This window comes from Schistocerca cancellata, chromosome 2, assembly GCF_023864275.1.
Source record: "Schistocerca cancellata isolate TAMUIC-IGC-003103 chromosome 2, iqSchCanc2.1, whole genome shotgun sequence".
Lineage (NCBI taxonomy): Eukaryota > Metazoa > Arthropoda > Insecta > Orthoptera > Acrididae > Schistocerca > Schistocerca cancellata.
This window is the reverse complement of record NC_064627.1, coordinates 687,500,357-687,522,726: the sequence shown is the minus strand read 5'-3', so window position 1 is coordinate 687,522,726 and position 22,370 is coordinate 687,500,357. Positions and strand designations below refer to the sequence as shown.

Genomic DNA, 22,370 nt, shown 5'->3' with positions numbered 1-22,370 from the left:
CAAGTGCCTAAGCGAATCTTTATTTGGAATCTGAGTGTTGTCAGAAATATGTGATATAAAAATAAAAAGCTATCATATGTCACTTACTTTCAATCCATGAAGTCATATGGGATCATGTTTTGGGTTAACTCATCAAGCCAAACTCAAGTTCTCCCAGTCCAAAAATGTGCAATTCAAATTTTTTGTGGTGTGTGAAATGAAGAAAGTCCTGAAGAGGCCTGTTCAAGGAACTGGAGATACTATCTACTGCTTCTCAATGTATTTCTACTTTAATGAAAGTTGTGATAAATAATATATATCTTTTTCAAACCAACATATCAGTTAATGAAATCAGTACAAGAAATAAGAATAATCTTTAGATAGATTTAAAGTCACTTCCTTTGGGCAGAAAGGTTATCAGTTACTCAGGAATACACAAAAAATGGTTCAAATGGCTCTGAGCACTATGGGACTTAACTTCTGAGGCCGTCAGTCCCTTAGAACTACTTAAACCTAACTAACCTAAGGACATCACACATATCCATGCCCGAGGCAGGATTCGAGCCTGTGACCGTAGCAGTCACGCGGTTCCAGACTGTAGCGTCTAGAACTGCTTAGCCACTCCGGCCGGCAGGAATACACATTACCAATAACTTGCCAGCAACATAAAAAGTTCAGTTTAAGAGGTGCCGAAAGAATTTATTGGTGGACAACTCCTACTCCACTGACGAATTTATTACCAGAACTGGCTGATGAGCCTATATTATTTATAATAAGCATATGATTATGCCAGGGCTATGTTTGACCTTGCATGCCACATCCAATAACAGTAAGTAAGTGGTACAGTATCAAAGTATAGATGATGATACTGGTTTCACAAGTCAGGCCTTTTAAGTTCTGAAAGTCTTTTAGATTTTCCTCTCATTGCAATCTGATAACAGTTGATATATGAATTCGACAGTACATGGGTTTTGATGACCATCAATACTTATATTGATGTGGAAACTGTTATTGAGTCACATAGTTTGCCAGTAGCAAAAAACACAATGGTGTCATCTTTGTGGGCATAAATAGCAGCTGGAAGCTGCCTGTTGCATATTTTTTAATTGCACGAATGAATGGAGCCCAAAGCGCAAACATAGAGAAGAAATGTTTTGTGTTCATTGAGTCTGTAGGTGTCAAAGTTGCATCTTTGATGTGTAATGGTGCTGCATCAAATTTCATGGCAACTTCACTCTCCACTAGGTTCTTGTATTGTACCATCTACTTTATGCACCGCCTTCAGTGTTTCTGGTAAACCTAATTCTGAGTCACTTTTGTTGGATCCATCACATGTACTTCAGTTGGTACCAGTAAGTTTAGGTGACAAAAAGTTAATTGATAGCAATGAGACCCAATATCATAGTGTTACATTGACAAGCTGCACAGGCTTCAGGATAATGATGGTCTCCATGCAGCTAAAAAGGTGTGGGCAAGCGACATTAACCGGTTTAAAAATAAAATGAAAGTGTCACTTGCCACATAGCTTCTTAGTGTTTCAGTACCTGATGCTCCAGAAGAAGCATCTTCACTAGGGATATCGACTTCTGTTAGGTGTGGAGCTACTGTCAAATTTATAAGATTGATGTATCACCTTTTTGATACAAGAACTTGAAGCATCGATAAATGTGTTTGGAAGAAGCCAGTTGGTAACTTGTAACGACACAAGTACGTCACACATTGTAGGAATTAGTAGTGTTTCGAGAATTTCCGCTTAAATTCTAGAAGCACTCGGCCTTCTACGGTCTCGAACACACGAGATTTTAAATATAAGTGTGAGAGAGCCTATTTACTGCACATCACCTGTCTGTGTACGCAGGTTTGAAGTTTATTGTGAGACGACCGTAGATGTGGCGTTCGAAAGGCACCGACAAGTGTTTGACGGTGTAAGTGAACTTTGTTTCTAACCTTTGGATACACGCGGAGACTTACTTGTCAGTGTTTCTTTATGTAGAGAATGAGATTTGTAAAAGTTTTATGTTTAAAAATACATCGTTAAGTGAAGCAAAAGAAACTGTGTATGTCTGCTTATTTTTATCAGTAGAAACAGTCTTGAGAGATTCACGTTCCTAACAAATATACTTCGGACAAGAAGAAAAAAAGGATGTTGCAGCAGCAAGCTAACCATCAAGGAAAGTCGGCTGACAGTATCAAGTAAGTCATTTCGTTAAAGAAGTGGGAGTTTACACACATACTTCACCACTTTAAGTCGTCCAAAATTGTTCCATTTCATCCTGTAGAAGTTATTTTGTTATTCGCTTTCCTGACTTAAAAAATACTATGCGTAGCAGGACTGTTGTAAAAACCTGTATAAAGTAAGCAGTGAGATGATATAGCACTGAGGGCGTATACACCATCTAACAGCTCACAGTAAAGTAAGGCAGATGGCTGCTAAGGCGCTGCCACCAGCCTGTGGAGCACGCAACAAATAATCTGTAACTGTGTTTTAAATGTATAGCTCTAAATAATGTTTTCTTGCGTTAATCTCTATATATTGTTAAGTAGATTTTAGTTTTAAAAGTATAATGAACATTTGTAATTAAAGCTGTGACGAGTCATGACTTTAGGCTTAAGTTAAAATCTAAAGGGAATTCTCTGCGGAAGAATAAGGCGGGAGAAGCGTTGTGACAAAACGTTCCAGAACAGTCTTGTTTATGAGATAGAAATGTTGTGAAGTAGCGTGTGGTGTGATGCCCACATACTGTATTGTGTGGTGATTAAACGGAGCACAATCATTGTTAAATGGTCTCAGATGGGTGGGAAATTATTTCTACACATAATTCTACACTTTTAAGGAGCTATTTACCAACCAATCAGAAGTGGCATGAGCGCCAGTGGGAAGTCATTGTTTACTGTGAAGGAGGTAGGCATTATGTTGTAGCATTTCCCAATGTACTGACCAAATATTAAAACGGAAATTACAACGTGGAAGCCACTCCGTAAAAGCTACTAAACCATCCATTGGTAGCAAAAACTCAGTGTTAAGGAAGTTGTACAGTGTACATATAACTTCACAATACGTTCACAATAAGTATTCAAAAATGTCTCCACCGAGTTCAATGCATTTAGCTGCATGTGTATGAACAGATTCCGTTGCTCGCTTCAGTTTCACAAGGTTGTTCTTAATTTCGTCTATTGCATTCGTAATGCGAGCACATGCATTGACTTCGTCCTCATAAACTATGTCTTTCATCCATCCCCATGATAAAAAATCCATTGGCGATAAAATGGGCGATCTGTGTGGCCACAGACGTGTAGCACCACGACCAATCCATTTCTGGGGAAATGTTCATTTAAATGTGTGGTAACGGCGTTGGTGAAATGTGGATGCGCGCCGTCATGTTCAAATACATTTGCAATCGCGTAGCAAGTGGAACATCTTCGAGCAAGCGGGGCATTTCTTCTTGAAGGAACTGTAAGTATGTCTGGATAGTTAGACGTCCTGGGAAAATGAATGGTCCAATGAAGTGTGTATTGATAATAAACTTTGCTTCTCAGGATGTTCTGGAAAACTACTGCAGATACATTTCTGGGACATATTTTATTAGATTCACCAGACCATCAACAACAAAATAAATGGAAATCGTGCTTTACTTTAATCTCGTACAATTTTGCGATGACTTCATGTGAGCGAAGTTGCTAAATTTCAAGCAAAATCTTTTATTAGCCATTACTCTGTAACCAAGCATTTGCGGACCTCTGTTTATATTTACTTTTTTCTTTAGTTTTACTTGTAGAATAACATATTAAAATATTTGCTTCTCTTTGTGAATCACTTTGTATAGCCCACCTGCAACAAAATTCCAGGACACGCAACAAATTTTTTATAGTGTACATTGTAGATGTACGATCCCTTAGCGAAATAATTGATTATCTCTATCCAATTATGCGATCCAGTAATGCTGGGGCATTGGCAACGGTGATCGCGAGGACTCAACAATGAATGTAATGTATCTACAACAGTCAGTTCAGTGTTGCGAGTTTGTTAGCTGTGTGAAAATAGATGAACACTGTATTTACCTTGTAGCTAATAAATATTCTTAAGAAATCCTGTGATGAGACCATGGGTGCCTTACATTCAAATATTCAGAAAATATCCTTGAACAACCTTTGAAATATTGTTGATGGTGTTCCGAGTTCACCCTGTAGCCCTACACAACTAAATGTGGTGTTAGACACGCATATGGATTTGTCAATCGACTCATACAGAAAAAAATAATAATTTTCGATGAACATTTTTTAGAATGTGAAGGACAACAGTTAATTTAACAGTTCTAGCTGCAACTATCACTCGTATGTCCACAATGTATTATAGACGATTGTGAAATGACTGGAAGACTATTCTGAATGGGAATGAAGAAGAAAAGGAAGAGAACGTCCTGAAGAAACGAATGGAGGTAAGAGTTACGAAAAAATAAGTAACTGAAAATAAAATATAACTGTAGTGAGATGTACTGATATGTCCGCTACGGAACCTTTTCAGCAAAAGTCATGGCCTGCTTTGTAGAAGGCCGTGCTAGAGTAAATACTTTTCTGGACAAAATATTTGATAAATATCAATGTATAAAATACAGTTTTAGTTCAGATGGCAAGAGGGACGTAGCGCTTCGCTTACAGTCTAGTCTTTCTATAACTGAATTCCGAAAACTTCGATGGGAATCATTTGCAGGTAGCATAAACTGTGGCATCTTTTGGAATCGATATGCTTTGCTTGTTTTGTTTGTTGTGAGAGGGAACATTCGATGGTGGAAGATGTTTATGTTGAGGTTTGAGCAAAGGCTTTCACGCACTCATGGAGACTGACAGAATTTTTAATAGCTTTTTATACCAGGGCCATACGTCAGCAGTAAGATGAAGCGTTCAAAAAGCGAAGCGATCAAATCTGCACTGAACACTTATTTGAAACGCCGGCACTATGCGGTATGTCATAACGGGTGACATTTCAGACGTCACCACAAATGATTACTTTCTTTAGTTGTCATGTGCTGTTTTGAATAATTCAGGAGCAAAATTCTTGAGTACGGACGTCTTTGCCGTGCGAAGATGATTTGTGAACAAAGCTCCGAGTGAGATCTTCGTTGTGTTTTCCGCGCTTAGGAAGACTGGGATGTAGGCAAACATGTTATTCATTTTCTTTGGAGAAAGAAAACTGTTTGCAATGCTCGTACTTATGCCATACGTGTTACGGGCATACTCATCACAGTTTTACTACGCAATCAGTTCTTCCAGACGGGGTTGCAAACTGAATGCACTACTGTAGCTGCCTCTATTGGAAGATAATCTTACGTTATTTTTATTTTTGACCATAAATTCATTTTTGTCATGGCTTTAGACATGTCATCTTGCATGTTTTATACAGAATAAATGATATTGTTTTCAAATTATTACCGTTCAAACAGAAAAATTTTATATAGTAATAACAGCAGTAGCAGTAGTAGTAGTAGTAGTAGTAGTAGTAAGTAGTTGGTGTTGTAGCTTTCAGTCGAAAGACTGGTTTGATGCAGCTCTTCATGCTACTCTATCCTGTGCAAGCTTCTTCATTTCCAAGTAGATACTGCATCCTACATCCTTCTGAATTTGCTTAGTGTATACATTTCTTGGTCTGCCTCTACAATTTTTACCCTCCACACTGCCCTCCAGTACTAAATTGGTGATCTCTTGATGCCTCAGAACATGTCCTGCCAACCGATCCCTTCTTCTAGACAAGTTGTGCCACAAATTTCTCTTCTTCCCAGTTCCTTTCAGTACCTTCTCATTTGTTATGTGATCTACCCATCTAATCTTCAGCATTCTTCGGTAGCACCCCGTTTTGAAAGCTTCAATTCTCTTACCGATTTATTGTCCATGTTTCACATCCATACATGGCTACATTCCACACAAATACTTTGAAAAAAGACCTACTGACATTTAAATCAATACTTGATGTTAACGAATTTCTCTTCTTCAGAAACGCTTTTCTTGCCATTTTGTGTACATTTGATATCCTTTCTACTTTGACCATCATCAGTTACTTTGCTCCCCTAATAGCAGAACTCATTTACTACTTTAAGTGTCTCATTTCCTAATCTAATTCCCTCAGCATCACCCAATTTAATTCGACTACTTTCCATTATCCTGGTTTTGCTTTTGTTGATGTTCATCTTATATCCTCCTTTCAAGACACTGTCCATTCCATTCAACTGCTCTTCCACGTCCTTTGCTGTCTCTGATAATTACAGTGTCATCGGCGAATCTCAAAGTTTTTATTTCTTCTCCATGGATTTTAATTCCTACTCCAAATTTTTCTTTTGTTGTCCTTTACTGCTTGCTCAATGTATGGATTGAATAACGTCAGCGATATGCTACAACCTGTCTCACTCCCTTCCCAACCACTGCTTCCCTTTCATGCCCCTCGGCTCTTATAACTGCCATCTGGTTTTCTGTACAAATTGTAAATAGCGTTTTGCTCCCCGTATTTTACCCCTGCCACCTTCAGAATTTGAAAGAGAGTATTCCAGTCAACATTGTCAAAAGCTTTCTCTAAGTCTACAAATGATAGAACTGTAGGTTTGTCTTTCCTTAATCTTTCTTCTAAGATAAGTCATAGGGTCAGTATTGCCTCACGTGTTCCGATATTTCTACGGAATCCAAATTGATCTTCCCCAAGATTGGCTTTGACCATTCACCTGTAAAGAATTCGTGTCAGTATTTTGCAGCAGTGGCTTATTAAACTGATAGTTTGATAATTTTCACACCTGTCGACACCTGCTTTCTTTGGGATTGGAACTATTATGTTCTTCTTGAAGTCTGAGGATATTTCACCTGTCTTATACAATTTGCTCACCAGATGGTAGAGTTTTGTCTGGGCTGCCTCTCCCAAGCCTATCAGTAGTTCTAATGGAATGTTGTCTATCCCCGGGGCTTTGTTTTGATGTAGGTCTTCCAATGCTCTGTCAAATTCTTCATGCAGTATCATATCTCCCATTTCATCTTCACCTACGTCCTCCTCCATTTCCATAATATTGCCTAAACTACATTGCCCTCGTATAGACCCTCTGTATACTCCTTCCATCTTCCTGCTTTCCCTTCTTTGCTTAGAACTGGTTTTCCATCTGAGCTCTGGATATTCATACAGGTGGTTATCTTGTCTCCAAAGGCCTCTTTAATTTTCCTGTATGCAGTATCTATCTTACCACTTGTGATATTCGCCTCTACATCATTACATTTGGTCTCTAGCCATCCCTGCTAAGTCATTTTGCATTTCCTATTGATCTCAGTTTTGAGATGTTTGTATTCCTTTTTGGGTGCTTCATTTACTGCATTTTTATATTTTTTCCTTTTATCAATTAAATTCAATATCTCTTCATTTACCCAAGGATTTCTACAAGCCCTTGATTTTTTACCTACTTGATCCTCTGTTGCCTTCACTATTTCATCTCTCAAAGCTACCCATTTTTCTCCTACTGTATTTCTTTCCCCTATTGTTGTCAATCGTTCTCTAATTCTCCCACTGAAACTCTCTGCAACCTCTGATTCTGTCAGTTTATCCAGGTCCCATCTCCTTAAATTCCCACCTTTTTGCATTTTCTTCAGTTTTAATCCACAGTTCATAACCAATAGATTGTGTTCAGACTCCACATGTGCCCCTGGAAATGTCTTACAATTGAAAACCTGGTTCCTAAGTCACTGTCTTACCATTATATAATCTGTCTGAAACATTCCAGTGTCTACATGCTTCTTCCATATATACAACATTCTTTCGTGATTCGTAAACCAAATGTTAGCTATGATTAAGTTGTGCTCTGTGCAAAATTCTGCCAGGCGGCTTTCTCTTTCATGCCTTAGCCCCTTTCCATATTCACTTACCACGTTTCCTATTCTTCCTTTTCCTACTGTCGAATTCCAATTCCCCATGACTTTTAAATTTTCATCTCCCTTTACTATCTGAATAATCTCTTTTACTTCATCATACATTTCTTCAGTCTCTTCGTCGTCCGTGGGGCTAGTTGGCATATAAACTTGTACTGCTGTGGTAGGCGTGGGATATGTGTCTATCTTGGCTACAATAATGTGTTCACTATGCTGTTTGTAGTAGCTTACCCGTGCTCCTATTTTTTTATTCATTATTAAACTTACTCCTGCATTACCCCTATTTGTTTTTGTATTTATAACCCTGTTATCTCCTGAACAGAAGTTTTGTTCCTACTGCCACCGAACTTCACTAATTCCCAGCATATCTAACTTTAACCTATCCATTTCCCTTTTTAAATTTTGTAACCTACCTGCCCGATTAAGGGACCTGCCATTCCACGCTCCAATCCGTAGAACGCCAGTTTTCTTTCTCCTGGTAACAACCTACTCCTGAGTAGTCCCCGCATGGATATCCAGTGTTTTACCCAAGAGGACGTCGTCGTCATTTATCCATATAGTAAAGCTGCATGCCCTCAGGAAAAATTACGGCTGTAGTTTTTCCTTGCTTTCAGCCGTTCGCTGTACCGGCACAGCAAAGCCATTTTGGTTAATGTTACAAGTCCAGGTCAGTCAATCACCCAGACTGTTGCCCATGCAACTGCTGAAAAGGCTGTTGCCCCTCTTCAGAAACCACTTGTTTGCCTGGCCTCTCAACAGATACCCCTCCATTGTGGTTGCGCTTAGGGTACAGCTAACTCTATCACTGAGGCATGCAAGCCTCCCTACCAGCAGCAATGTCCAATAACATCAAGAAGATGAAGTAGATAAAGGAAAAACATATTTGCAATAATATGCAGTACCAGAAACACAGTTTTCCATTCAGTCTGTATGTTCTCTTTTTTTATTCATCCAAAAGTTGTTTTCCACGTGAAGAAAATTTTTTTTATGCCAATCCCAGTTTTAAATTTATCTTTGTCCTATGACTTTGCCTGTGAGTATTGCTTTATCTTAAATCAACATCCAGAGACGAAAATTTCCTTCAGTTTTCTTTACATTTTTGAAGAGAAAACGTTTGGTTATCATTAGGGAATGATTTTTTTTACTTGTCATTGTATCAAAGAGTATCAATTTTTATTCGTCATTTATTTCTCTGACCTCCTGCAATACTGAACTTTGATGTCACTGTTTACAATGTGTTAGAAAAGAAATGAGATTGAAGTGTGATCAGCATTGTTCTTCTCTTGCACCGAGCCGGATAGCGCAGTGGTTAGCACACTGGACTTGCATTTGGGAGGATGATGGTTCAAACCTGTATCTGCCCATCCTGATGTAGGTTTTCCATGATTTCCCTAAAATGCTGGGATGGTTCCATTGAAAGGGCCCGGCTGCTTTCCTTCTCCAGCCTTCTGTAATCCAAGCTTGCGCCGCCTCTAATGACCTTGTTGCCAACAGGATGTTGAACACTTGTCTTCTCCCTTCAAGCATGAAACAGTAATTTCTTCAGCTGTGTAATTTGTTTAGAACTAAGATTTTTTTTAAGAATACGTAGTTACATTACATTAATACTTGTTCTGTAGATCATGAACACGAAATTTCAAGGAATGTGTCAGTAATTGATGATGTTTCACTATTGTTGCATTGTGTAAATATGGCACTTGTTATCCGATAATATGACGCATTACATTGGTAGTTGTACCAGTAGATATGCTTTAGCTGCGCTGTAACTGGAATTTGCTAATTGTGTCATAATAATTATTTTGAGGGGACTGATGACCTCAGATGTTAAGTCTCATAGTGCTTAGAGCCATTTGATCCATTTGAATTATTTTGAACCATCCCTGTATATATGATACCTTTTATTGGCAAATCTGAAACCTTCACTGCTCATAATTGGGCAAGTTGCATGTATCTTATTGTCAAGGAATGCATGTAGGCCTACTAACATTCACAATGCCCATGGCCTTGCCACTGTTGAACACTACCTTTCCCAATGGCGATGGATTCCAGACTACAGCTACCTTCCTGATCACCATGACTAACTGTATCCTCAACCACAATTACTTCTCCTTTAAAAGCATCACCTACAAGCAAATCCATTGTAGGGCAAAGGGCACCAGCATGGCACCATCCTCCACAAGCTATTCATGGGCCATATAGAGGAGTCTTTCCTAACCTCCCAGAATCCTGAACCCCTCACCTGGTTCAGATTTATTAATGACATTTTCCTAATCTGGAATGAGGGTGAGCACACCCTATTCATTTTCATCCAAAACCTCGACACCTTCTCCCACATTCTCTTCACCTGGTCCTCCTCAACCAAACAAGCTGCCTTCTTTGATGTTGATGTTCACTTTAAAGATGGCTACATCTGTATCTCTGTCCATAAAACTTAACCAACCACCAGCATTACATCCACGTTGACAGCTGCTACCCATTCCATACCAAAAGTCCCCTGCATACAGCCTAGCTACCAGTGGCTGTCGCATATGTAGCGATGAGCAGTTCTTCTCCAAAAATATTAAGAATATCAATGATGATGCCTTCACAGGCCAAAATTACCCTCCCAACTGTGCTCGAAAACCAATGTCCCATGCCATATCTCCGCAGTCTTCACCACATCCCAAAGTCCCACCAGATGACTCAATACCATGCTGAACTGGAGCAGCTGAATCATATTCTCTGCCAGCATTTCGACTACCTCTCTTCTTGCCCTGAAATGAGGAATGTCGTACCACTACCCTTCCCACCCCTACTACAGTAGTATACGTTTCGGCTGAAAGCTTACTTGTTTAGCAGTCTTTGTTGTGCCTTTGTGCAACTCAGAATCTTCGCTACATGCTGAATAGCAGTCTATCCTTTTCATAATATTGTTATTATTCCATCCTTGATTTTCCATTGTTCAGTTAGAAATAAACACACAATAAAATAAGAATAATTGAATAAAATGCATGTGGCTAGTATGTAGCTTAATAACTAAAAAATAGTTATTTAATCAGTTTCTTGATTAAAAATGGTAGCCACTTAAGTTAAATATTTGGATTAACTGAAGCCTTCAATACCGCTTTTCAAACTCACCAAAAAACTGTCACCTTTCAACCTAACTTAGATCTTGGGGAATATTACAGATCAGTATCTCACCACAAATGAGATTTTGTATTCACATTTGTTGGCTTTGCCAACTCTCAGCCAGCTTCTCACTCTTCAGTTCAATTCATATCTCAGTTTACACTGAAGATCAGTCTGTAACCACAACCTACATTCCAATAAATAATATAAATGAAAAAAAGAAGACATTGTGCTGTCTGCACATGCCCCAACAACATTAAGTCATGGAATGGAGCTGATATCTGGTATTGATAAGTGTAGTTGACCTAATGGTTTGGTTGTGAGTTGGCAGAGCAATATCAAAGACTTTGAGTAATCCATAGTGCACATTTGGGTGAGCAAGCTCTTTTATGTAATTATATAGAATCATACAGATATCAAGTATGGCCACCTTTCCTCCATTCAGGAATTTTAACAAATTGCAGTTCTTCAGTCACTTAAATTAATACTGAGACGTTGATGAAGTGTGACAGTCAAAAGAAGAACTGTAATACAATGTTTCTGGGCAGAAAAGTCTTGGAAGATGGAATTCTGTGTTTTGACCTTCAGTGTGGCATCTTCTGGGTCAGTGCCATTATGACCACTGAGAAACTGTGTCGATTACTGAAATCCATTTGTGACTGTACATAAGACGAAATTAGACTTTCCTTCAGATTGGTAGATGGAACATGAATTTCAGTTTTGTTTTTAACTTTTCACATTGCTCCCTGCACAAAGGAATTTAACTTCTGAATCCAGCGTCATATTGTAGCTCTTGTGGTCAGTAATCAGTTTATTACTGTAGAACTTTAGTCCATGGTAAGATATTTCACATTCCACTTCCACTGATAAAATTCACATAGCCATAATTTATACTAAGTTGCTTTCATATTGCTCCATTTGAAGATTACGGTGATTAGTGGTCTCACATTGTTCTCAGTTAGGAACAACTGAGTCACTAGCTATTACGCTCTTCTCAGTGCCAGTTGCATGTAAAAAAAGTAGTCTGGGCTGGAAAGCTTCCCATGTAGCTGAATTAAGTGTGACAACAACCTGGGCTTTCCATTGTTCAAAGTAAGATGTTATTAGGAGGTGAAGCTGTGTGGTGTCCTGTAAGTAACATATGCAGATATTCCGAGATGTCCTAAAATCCAAACAAGTTATACAAAAAAACTCTCAGACCATACAAAAAAAAAAAAAAAAAACACTGACTTGTTGACTAGTATGTAGACAGACATTTGAACTCTGTAGTATAGCTTTGTCAGTAAGGGGCTTCGAGTTTTATACTGTGTACTTCATACCAGTACCTCTCAAGGTTGATTAAGTTTTCCTATAGCTTATAATAAAGAGATCAAGACTTTTTTTCATTCCCGTCCATGAAGGGATAGGCGGGCTGTTTGAGGGCTTGCATTACCCTTTTCAGCCTTTTGTTGTACAGATACATTTGTTGTTTGTTGCACTATTTGGTTGTTGCAGTGACTTTACATAGCTAGGGTAATAGTTTAAGCTTTATGCTTTGAGGTGGCTGTTGTGTGTGATTCTTTTTGGTTCTTGTGGTGTTGCTTCATTTGGTGTGTGCGTGGTGTTGTTGTTTTGTGCTACTTCTTAGAGAGAGAGAGAGAGAGAGAGAGAGAGAGAGAGAAGAAAGAAGAAAGAGACAGAGACAATTTTCTTTATATGATCCGCTATTGGTGGGAGGCAAGGATAATTTGAAGATATACAATTGAATTTAGAGAGCAGTTGTCAATTGGGTGTTTGTTTAAGGTACTGTCCTGTTTACATCAGGTCCTCCTGTCACCTTAGGGAAATGACTTTCATGGTAGTGATGAACAGTTACATATTGTAATTTTTAGTCTATGCTACGTTTTATGTCTAACTTAATTCTATCGTGTGTGTGTGTGTGTGTGTGTGTGTGTGTGTGTGTGTGTGTGTGTGTGTGTGTGTGTTTACGGGGTTAGTTTCTCTGTCTTTGGTCCAGACGTGGGGGAAGTGAGATGTCTTGGGTTAGGGGTTCCATGGTGGGGGCAAGGTCTGGGTATTCATGACTGGTGTTGTGTGCTACTGTTGTGCTGGTTGGATGTATTTGAATTTTGGTTGCCTGTTCGTTCGTGGTCTTGTCAGGAAGTCTTCCATGTCTGGGCATTTGGTTAATATGTCTCTCCCGTAGTTTGCTCTGAGTTTAGTCAGTCTGGTTTGTAGCGGTTCCACGCCAGTGATGTCATGGGTAGGTACCTGGCAGTGTCATTAAGTCTCAGTGATGTGTTCCAGAGCATCAGTTGTATGTCATCTGTGTTTTGCTGTCGTTTTTTTGTAAGGTGTCTGTGTCTGAATAAGACCATTTGGGTTTTGGATGGGTTTGGACGGATTCTCCATTTTGCCATCCAGGTTTCTAGTTGTTGTAGGTAGGTCTGTGTCTTTGATTGTATGGTTGTCATCTTCAGTTCCCTACACCAGTAGGCGGTGTCGTCAGCAAAAAGTCCTACCGTTTTTGTAGGGATTGTTGTCGTTTGTATGTCAGCCGTGTAAAGTGCATACAGTAGCGGGGACAATATGCCTCATTGTGATACTCCTGCTTGGGGTGTAAATTCTAGAGAGGAAGCACCGCCAACATGTACCTTGCATTTCCTGTTTGTGATATATGCCTGTATTAATTGTACAGCCTCAGTCGGAAGGCCCAACTGGTTCAATGTGTAGAGCAGTCCTGTGTGCCAGAGCAGACTGTGAGCGTGCAGTGCCATCTCTTAAAACCTTGCGTTATTCTGTTGGTCAATTTGATTAGCGGGTCGTTGGAATGATTTTGTCGGAAGCCTGATTGTGTCAAGGGGAGGATTTCTTTGCATTCTATATACATTTTCATGTGGTCAGTTAGTATCCTTTCGTATGTTTTTCCTATGACGTCGAGTAGAGATATCCCTATTGGATCATGTGTCAGTCTTTGCTTTGTCTGGCTTTGGTAACATTATTGATTTGCTAGTTTCCCAGGTGATTGGTAATGTTTTGTTGGTGAGACAGTAGTTATAGATGAGGGAATGGGGGGTACCAAGAGGTGGGCTGGGGCTTTCTGGAGGTGTATGCATCTTATGTCATTCTATCCAGGGGCTGTGTTGCTTCCTGAGTAGATTGCGTTTATGATTTCTGTGTTGGTGATTTCTGCCGTCAGTGTGTTCTCATCTTCTGTCTTGTTTTTGGGATATTTAAGTATAGGGTAGTTGGTGCTCTATGTGTTGTCAGAAGTTGTCATCGAATTTAGCATCTTGTGGGAAAGGATATACTTGCTGTAGTACTTGTCTAAATGCCTCAGCTTGTTCTACTTTCTGTTGTTGGCTCGTTGTCCACTATTAATGTGGTGTTTGTTGTTGTCCTGTTAGTGTTTTAAAGTGTTGCCAGAATTTCCCTCCTTCCCTGTAGTTTAGTCTTCTGCATGTGCTATCCCATTGTCTTTGTTGGTATTCAGATATGATTCTTTTAATTCTGGCATTCAGTCTGTTCCATTGTCTTTTCAGGTCTGGGTTATTGTTGTGTCTGATTTGTCTGTAAAGTTGTTTCTTCTGTCGTATTAGGTTGACGGATTCCTGAGGGATGGCTTGTTTCCAATTTTCGGCTACTATAGTGGGAATGCCTTCATCTGTTGCTTGGTGTATGGCAGTCTCTATTTTGTTGGTGGCGTGTTGGAGGTCGTCGTCATATGTTTTCGTAAGTGGTATTGATAGGTGTTCTGTGAGCACATCTTTGTATTTGTCCCAGTCGGCATTTGTATATTTATGCGTCATTCGTCATGTGGGGATATGGTCTGGGGGCAGGGTGGCGCTGGTCGAAAAAAGGATTGGTTGGTGGTCGCTCGTTATAGCCTACGACAGGCTCTGACATTGTGTCACTAATGTTGTGTCCATATAGCACGTGGTCTGGTGTCGAGTGGCTTCAGTGACCTATGAAGGTCGGTTGGTTGACTGGTAGTCGGTCCATCAGCTCTCTTGTCAGGAAGTAAAATAGACTTTGACCGTTTCCGTTATCGGCTGTGTCTCCTAGTATATGGTGCCTTGCATTAAAGCCTCGTAGTATTATGTATTTATTGTACTTCATCATATGTCATAGAAAGTGCAGTGGTATTGGCATTGCGGATGGGTTTTACAGGCAGGTTATCATGAGAGTGTGTCTGTTCCTGTTTCTTATCTGTACTATAACTGCTCCCATAGTATTAAGTGGTGCCGGCAGAGGGACTTCCTTTGCTGCTATTGTGTCCTGTGCAAGCAGTGCTACTCCACCTCTTCCGTCTGGTCTGTCCTCTTGTAATTTGGGGAGGCTAAAAGCGTCTGTATTCCTTAGCCATGTCTCGGTGATGCCTGCAACATGGACGCCTTCCTGTTGTATTGTATGAATTAATAATGTGTGTTTCCGTTTGACGCATTGAGTGTTTACAGATAAGAGATGTAGTGTGTTGGCATGTAGTGTGCTAGCCATCGCGGAGATGCCTGGAAAGGGTGGGGGTGGGAAGTTGGGGGAGAGGAGTGCCTGTTTAGTTTGTGTTCTGTGGTGTGTGTTGTGGTGTATGCTGAGGTGTGTGCCTAAAGTGTGTTTTGGGGTGCCAATAATCAATGTATCTTGTTTCCTGCCTGTGTCACCTTAGTCTTTTTCCCTGCTGTCTTGGAACAAGTTCAGCAGAGTTACAGCGAGAACTCGCACCAGGTCTTCCTTTAATACAATTTCCTGTTTCAGGTCATTGTTGTTATTTGCGAGCGGTGCTAGCTCATTGATGACTTTGATGGGTACACGTGTTTCTTCGCTCGTGGCCTCCTTGGGATGCTTGTGGCACTTGTAGGGTAGGAGAGGGCTGAGTGGTTGCCCTGCAGTTTGCACACTGTTCTTTCTCCTTAGGTTGCAGTGAGAGAGTTGGTGCAATTCGCTGTATTGTGGGTTGGTTTGCTTTCTGCAGTTTGCTGTGGTGTGCTCAAAGTTGGAGCACCTGCCACATTGTGTGGGCCGGGGAAGGAGTGGGGGGTGCCCCGTGGGGGCTCTGCTCATTGTATGGTGAAGTCTATTTTCGCTCCTTCAGTCAGGAGTGTGTCCACAGTTTGTTGGTAATGCGTTATCACCCAGAACTTCTGTGTGAGCGCATTATTGCTTCCTGTCCTTAATGTGCCATACCTTTACTATGCCAAAGCCTTGTTGACGAAGTTGATCAGTCACTGATTCTGTTGTGCTGTGAGGAATTTGTTTCAGTATTACACTCATTGATGGATTCTTCTTGTGTCTCCCTCTGGAGCCTCGTGGTTCTCTTGTGTGTCTGTGGCTTACAATAACCTCAGGATACCTACATCTCCTAAGTTTGGTCATGATTTCCCTCTTAGTGTCTCCCACCTGACCCCAGATATAGGCTGCTGTCCCGTCATGGTTAGTTTTGAGGTCCGTGATGATCCTGAGGGAGTCTTGTTTAAGGTACTTCCTCATGTCTGATGCTAGTGTGGGTTGCTTAGTGCTTTTGGGGAGGTTTTTCAGTTCCTATTTCATGGGCTAAGGGTCTCTAATTTCCTGTCCCTTTTCCTGGGAGGACGATTCACCTGGGGTCCTACTTCTGTTCGGTGAGAGAGAGGGGCTGGGACTGGCTGGGGGGCTTACCGTTATATTAGGGTAGGGTGGTGGTGGTGGTGTGGTGGGGGAGGGGGTGGCCTTGGTCACTGTCGCTGCTCATGGTGTTTAGTCAGTCTGAGTGCCCTACTGTGAGTGTGGTTGTGCTCGGGATGCCGGCTTCACGCTTAGTTGGCACCTTGTGTTGGCCGCTGCCTCAGCCTGAAGGTTTCCGTGTGTCAACTCCTCTACTCGACATGTGCGCAGGTAACGGGGCAGTGCTGTCGGTCCTGACATGAAATGTTCCCTAATCTTTGGGAGAAGGCAGAAGAGTTCTGCCGCACAGCACTATCCGACATGACAAATTTGCCGCAACCAATGTGTAGTAGCTAAACAGCGACTCTTTTGCTTTCTTTGGCACGGCGCCACAATGAAGTGGCACTGTGTGCAAGACACCTTTGTTCTTCAGTTCAGCACAGATGGTTGTGCTGAGGCAGACAGCTGGTCTCGGCACGGTCGTCGGGATCTTCTTCCTCCTCTGGCCTGCCTATGCGGCTGCCTTATCGCGTACCAAAGATTTCAAAGTAGCTGGTCACACTCCGCTGCACGTCTGCTCTGATCAAGACTTAAACCCTAACTTACTTTCTTATTGTGAACCCATTGCGGGCTTTCATGTTTGAAGGGAAATTATTAATTTCTATATAAGCAACATTTGATTCTCCAGGAAAATGTATTGTGAATATTAAGAGGGTTTGACTGAATACTCGTGTCCAGGCAAATAAAGTCTAGTTGTAGTTGTTATTATTCGTTTTTATTTATTACATAAATCAAAATTATATTTTGGCTTTTAAGAGTGGTAATTCTCTGAGTGTGTGATAAAACCAATTTATCTTAGTTCTGAAAGAAAATTTTGATAACATTTGACTAGACACATTTGTTATATTGCCACAGTTTTTGCACATATTTGCCTTGTGGATGTAAGTAATAATACTGCAGTAATCATAGTAAGCATTTCTGCCACCAAGTACATGCCAAATATTCATTGTCACATTTATGTTATTGTGGTAACATAGTTGACTTCTGAATCCATCTACGTGACTGCTCTGCAATTCACAGCTAATCTGGGTAGAGGGTTGATAGAATCACTTACAGACAATTTCCATTCTTGAACAGCGTGCAGAAAAACAAACACTTAAATCTTTTCATGCAAGTTGTGGCATCTTGTAGTTTATTGTGATAAGCGTTTCTTCTTGCATAGTTGGGTGCCAATAAAATAGTTTTACATCCAGAGGAAATAGTAGGTGATGAAAATTTTGTGAAAAGCTCTCGTCACAATGAAAAACGCCTTTGTTTTAATGACTGCCATCCTCAACTCGCATATCATATCCGTTACACACACTACCATATTTCAGAGTAATACAAAATGGACTGCCTTCTTTAAACTTTCCTGATGTTCTCCATCAGTCGTATCTGTTAAGTGTCCACAGTGTGCAGCAATACTCCAGAAGAGGATGGGCAAGCTTAATTGAGGCAGTATCTTTAGTAGGCCTGTTGCATCTTCTGAGTGTTCTGCCAATAAAATGCAGTCTTTGGTTTGCTTTCCCCACAGTTGTAATTGGTAAATATTTAGTTGAATTGACAGCCTTTGGACTTGTGTAATTTATTATTTAATTGAAATGTAATGTAATGGATTCCCTTTACTACCTAACTCATATGGATGACATCACACTTTTCATTATTTAGAGCCCCCTTTTGCTCCATACTGATATCTTGTCTAAATCATTCTGTGATTAGTTTTGATCTTCTGATGACTTTACTAGGTGGCATACAACCTAAGAGGGCTTCCCATATTGTCTCCTACATTATTTATGTAGATTAGAAACAGCAGAGGGCCTGGATCCTGTAGCACTTTCTTGGGGAATACCAGATATCACTTTTGTTTTACTCTATGACTTTCCATCAGTTTTACTATGAACTGTGACCTTTCTAACAGGAAATCACTAATCCAGTTGCACAACTGAAGTGATACTTCTTAGACTTGCAATTTGAGTAGAAGGCTGATGTGAGGAGCAGTATCAAAAGCCTTCTGGAAATATAGAAATATGGGATCGATTTGGGATTCCCTGTTGATAGCACTCATTACCTTGTGTGAATAAGGAGCTAGCTTTGTGTTTCACAAGAATGATATTTTCTAAATCTGTGCTAACTATTTGTCAATAGATTGTGTTCTTTGAGGTAATTCATGATGTTTGAAAACAGTATATGTTCCAGAATCCTACTGCTGGTTGACAACAGCAATATGTGTCTGTAAATCGGTGGATTACTCCCATTTCCTTTTTTGAGCATTTGTGTGATCTGTGCAGTTTTCTAGTCTTTAGGTATGGATCTTCTGTCAAGCAAGTGGTTTTATATGTTACTTAGTATGGAGCTTTTGTATCAGCGCACTGTGATAGGAACTTATTTAATATACAATCTGGAGAGGAGGATTTGCTTTTATCAAGTGATTTTAGCTGCTTCGCTACCCTGAGGATGTCTGTTTCCAAGCTACTGATCTTGGCAGCTTTTTTGATTCAAATTCTGTAATATTTGCCTCATCTTTTTTTTTGTGAAGGAATTTCAGAAAACTGTATTTAGTAACTCCGTGTTAGTGGCACTGTCATCGGTAACATTACCATTGAGAAACAAAGCAGTAACTGTAGCATTAAACATTGATAACACCTGCTTACTCAATTATTAACTGATTTATGGATTTATATAATTTTTTCATATTATTCTGACAGGATATCGAAGATTGTTGCAAGATTAATACACTGCCATGCAGCCAAGAGGAAATGGCTGTTGGTTGTGCAGTGGAAAGAGTTGTTGGTCGCTCAAATTCTTTTACGTTCAGCACTATCAATAATGATGTTAACCTAGCTGAACAACATTTCTTAAGGTAAGATTCTGCACAAATATTTATTGACGTGAATTTGGCTGGCTTCTGTATTTATAATGCTTTGCAATTGCTAATTATCTATGGGAATTAAACGTGTCTTAATCTCCCCCCCCCCCCCCCCCTCTCTCTCTCTCTCTCTCTCTCTCTCTCTCTCTCTCTCTCTCACTCACTGTCCGTCACCTCTGCCCTCCCTCCCCCCCCCTCCCCCAAATCTCTCTGACCATCTCCTTCTACTTCTTTTCTTTGTTCATTTTCTCCCCCTTCATTTATTTGTCAATATTTCTTCTCCTATCTCTCTGACCCTGAGCATTGTTTGCTGTTATCGCAAATGCAAATGAAGCCTTGATTGGGAAATGAAGTCACTTTAAATGAATGGGTAAATCCAGTGGGTTCATTATTATGAGGGGTATGAGAGAGACCTCTCAAGTTGCTGGATTGTGAGGATTCTAGCATCTGTGACAGTATTTCTCATACTTTTAATCTGTGAATGGATGGGACTGCAAAGTATCGCATGGTGCAGATTCCATAGTATGATAAGCCATGAATGAAGTATTCCTCTTTCCTCCTAAAAGTGACTAAATGAAGAAAACAAATCAACACACTGTTATGTGTACAGCTTTTGTTTAAAATCATGCATAAGGAGGAAGAGTATGTGTGGAAGAAACAATTTGTGCAATGGTTTAAATGACCTGATAACTAAGTTGAAGTGGACAGTGAGGAAGAAAACGAAATTACACATATTCACAGCACAGCACTTATGTTAGTAGATTTTCTGAACATTTATTAGAGTATCGTGTGAAACTCTGAAGTAAATTGGTCAAGAACGTTTAGAGATTTTTTGGTAACAATGTTAAACTACAACTTTCTTTATGTAATAGTAGGAGATTGTAATCTACAAGTGGTTAGTCTTGTGGTAATATAATTAAAAATAAAAGAGAGAGACAGACAGACAGTGTGTTTGTGCTAAAGTTGGAAAAGAAGTAAAAGCTTACATTTTAATTTGGCCTCATAAGGAACCATTTTGCCTCCATTGCAACAAGCATGGACATGCCCAAAGTGTTTGTAAATTGCAAAGGCCTTGCAACACACACACATACACACACACACACACACACACACACACACACACACACACACACACACACACAATAAAATAATAAATAAATAAATAAATAAATGGCTCAGTGCATTCAATAAAAATACTATGGAACCCTGAGGAAAGCATTTCTCAAGAAGAGGAATTTGTTAACATCGAGTATAGATTTAAGTGTCAGGAAGTCGTTTCTGAAAGTATTTGTATGGAGTGTAGCCATGTATGGAAGTGAAACATGGACGATAACTAGTTTGGACAAGAAGAGAATAGAAGCTTTCGAAATGTGGTGCTACAGAAGAATGATGAAGATAAGGTGGGTAGATCACGTAACTAATGAGGAGGTACTGAATAGGATTGGGGAGAAGAGAAGTTTGTGGCACAACTTGACTAGAAGAAGGGATCGGTTGGTAGGACATGTTTTGAGGCATCAAGGGATCACAAATTTAGCATTGGAGGGCAGTGTGGAGGGTAAAAATTGTAGAGGGAGACCAAGAGATGAATACACTAAGCAGATTCAGAAGGATGTAGGTTGCAGTAGATACTGGGAGATGAAGAAGCTTGCACAGGATAGAGTAGCATGGAGAGCTGCATCAAACCAGTCTCAGGACTGAAGACCACAACAACAACAACATGACAAAAGCAAAAATTTAAAGCTCAGTAATAACTTGTTTGTTACCTTGTTACTGTACCACTCTGGAAGAGTGATGTGTAACCCTGCTTCTACCTTTCCGGCGAATGATGCTCACAAACAGTAAAGAGAGAATAATTTAAAATTATACGAGAGCGCAGCTATTGTATGATTTTTTTATGCATTCTGCATGTGGTGAGTAATCTTGAGAGGAAGTGTGTGTCTTCAAGGTGGGATGACGATTGCAGTAACTTCATGCGAGGAGGCACCTGTATCATCAAGTATCATCAATACAGTTTGGAGTAACATATCGACAGAGGACCAAGGGCTGAAAAACAATGTTGAAATTGATTGGAGACTGAATAATGTGTTCATTCTGTAGTTATATCCCAAACTTGTCATCTTTATGTTTACTTCAAGGTTCTGAGGTTTTAGAGTTCTGCTAATGTTCCCATAGAAAAAACTTTTTATTATAAAGTGAAGTGCTAATGGTATTGTACTTCGAGAATGTATGACACATAGATCTGAGAAGCGTTGTATTTATTTACGCAATTGCATGTTGACTTCCAGCATCTACTGCAGAATCAGAAAACTACATCTACATCCATACTATGCAAACCACCATATGGCGTGCTGCAGAGGGTACCATGTACCACTACTAGTCATTTTCTTTTCTGTTCCACTTAAAAATAGAGGGAAAAACAATTGTCTAATGCCTCCAAACAAAAATTAATTTGTGATGTCTTGTCTTGATGGCCCTTACATGAAATGTATGATGTCACCGGGAAAATCATTCTGCAGTCAGCTTCAAATGCCACTTCTCTAAATTTTCTCAATAGTGTTCCTTGAAAAGAATGTTGCCTTCCCTCTATGGATTCCCATTTGAGTGCCTAAAGCCACTCCGTAATACTTTGTCTTGTTCAAACCTACCAGTAATAAATCTAGTAAACCATCCCTGAATTACTTGAATCTCTTTGTTTAATCCAGTCTGCTATGGGTACCAAACACTAGAGCAGTACTCAAGAATGGGTTGCACTAATGTCCTGTGTGCAGTCTGCTTTACAAATGAGCCATGCTTTCAAAAAATTCTTCCAATAAACCAAAAATTTAAAGCTCAGTAATAACTTGTTTGTTACCTTGTTACTGTACCACTCTGGAAG

The 22,370-nt window shown here is 39.9% G+C and overlaps 1 protein-coding gene across 1 annotated transcript in view; it reads left to right on the top strand.

The window, feature by feature from the left end:
* Positions 1 to 4,753: 4,753 nt before the first annotated feature.
* Positions 4,754 to 22,370, top strand: part of LOC126162430 (TAF5-like RNA polymerase II p300/CBP-associated factor-associated factor 65 kDa subunit 5L) — a 158,855-nt gene continuing 141,238 nt past the window's right edge. The window contains exons 1-2 of the mRNA XM_049918931.1: positions 4,754 to 4,938; positions 19,335 to 19,489. Coding sequence (XP_049774888.1) covers positions 4,870 to 4,938; positions 19,335 to 19,489 — 224 coding nt within the window. The 5' untranslated portion in view covers positions 4,754 to 4,869. The remainder of the gene's footprint in view (positions 4,939 to 19,334; positions 19,490 to 22,370) is intronic.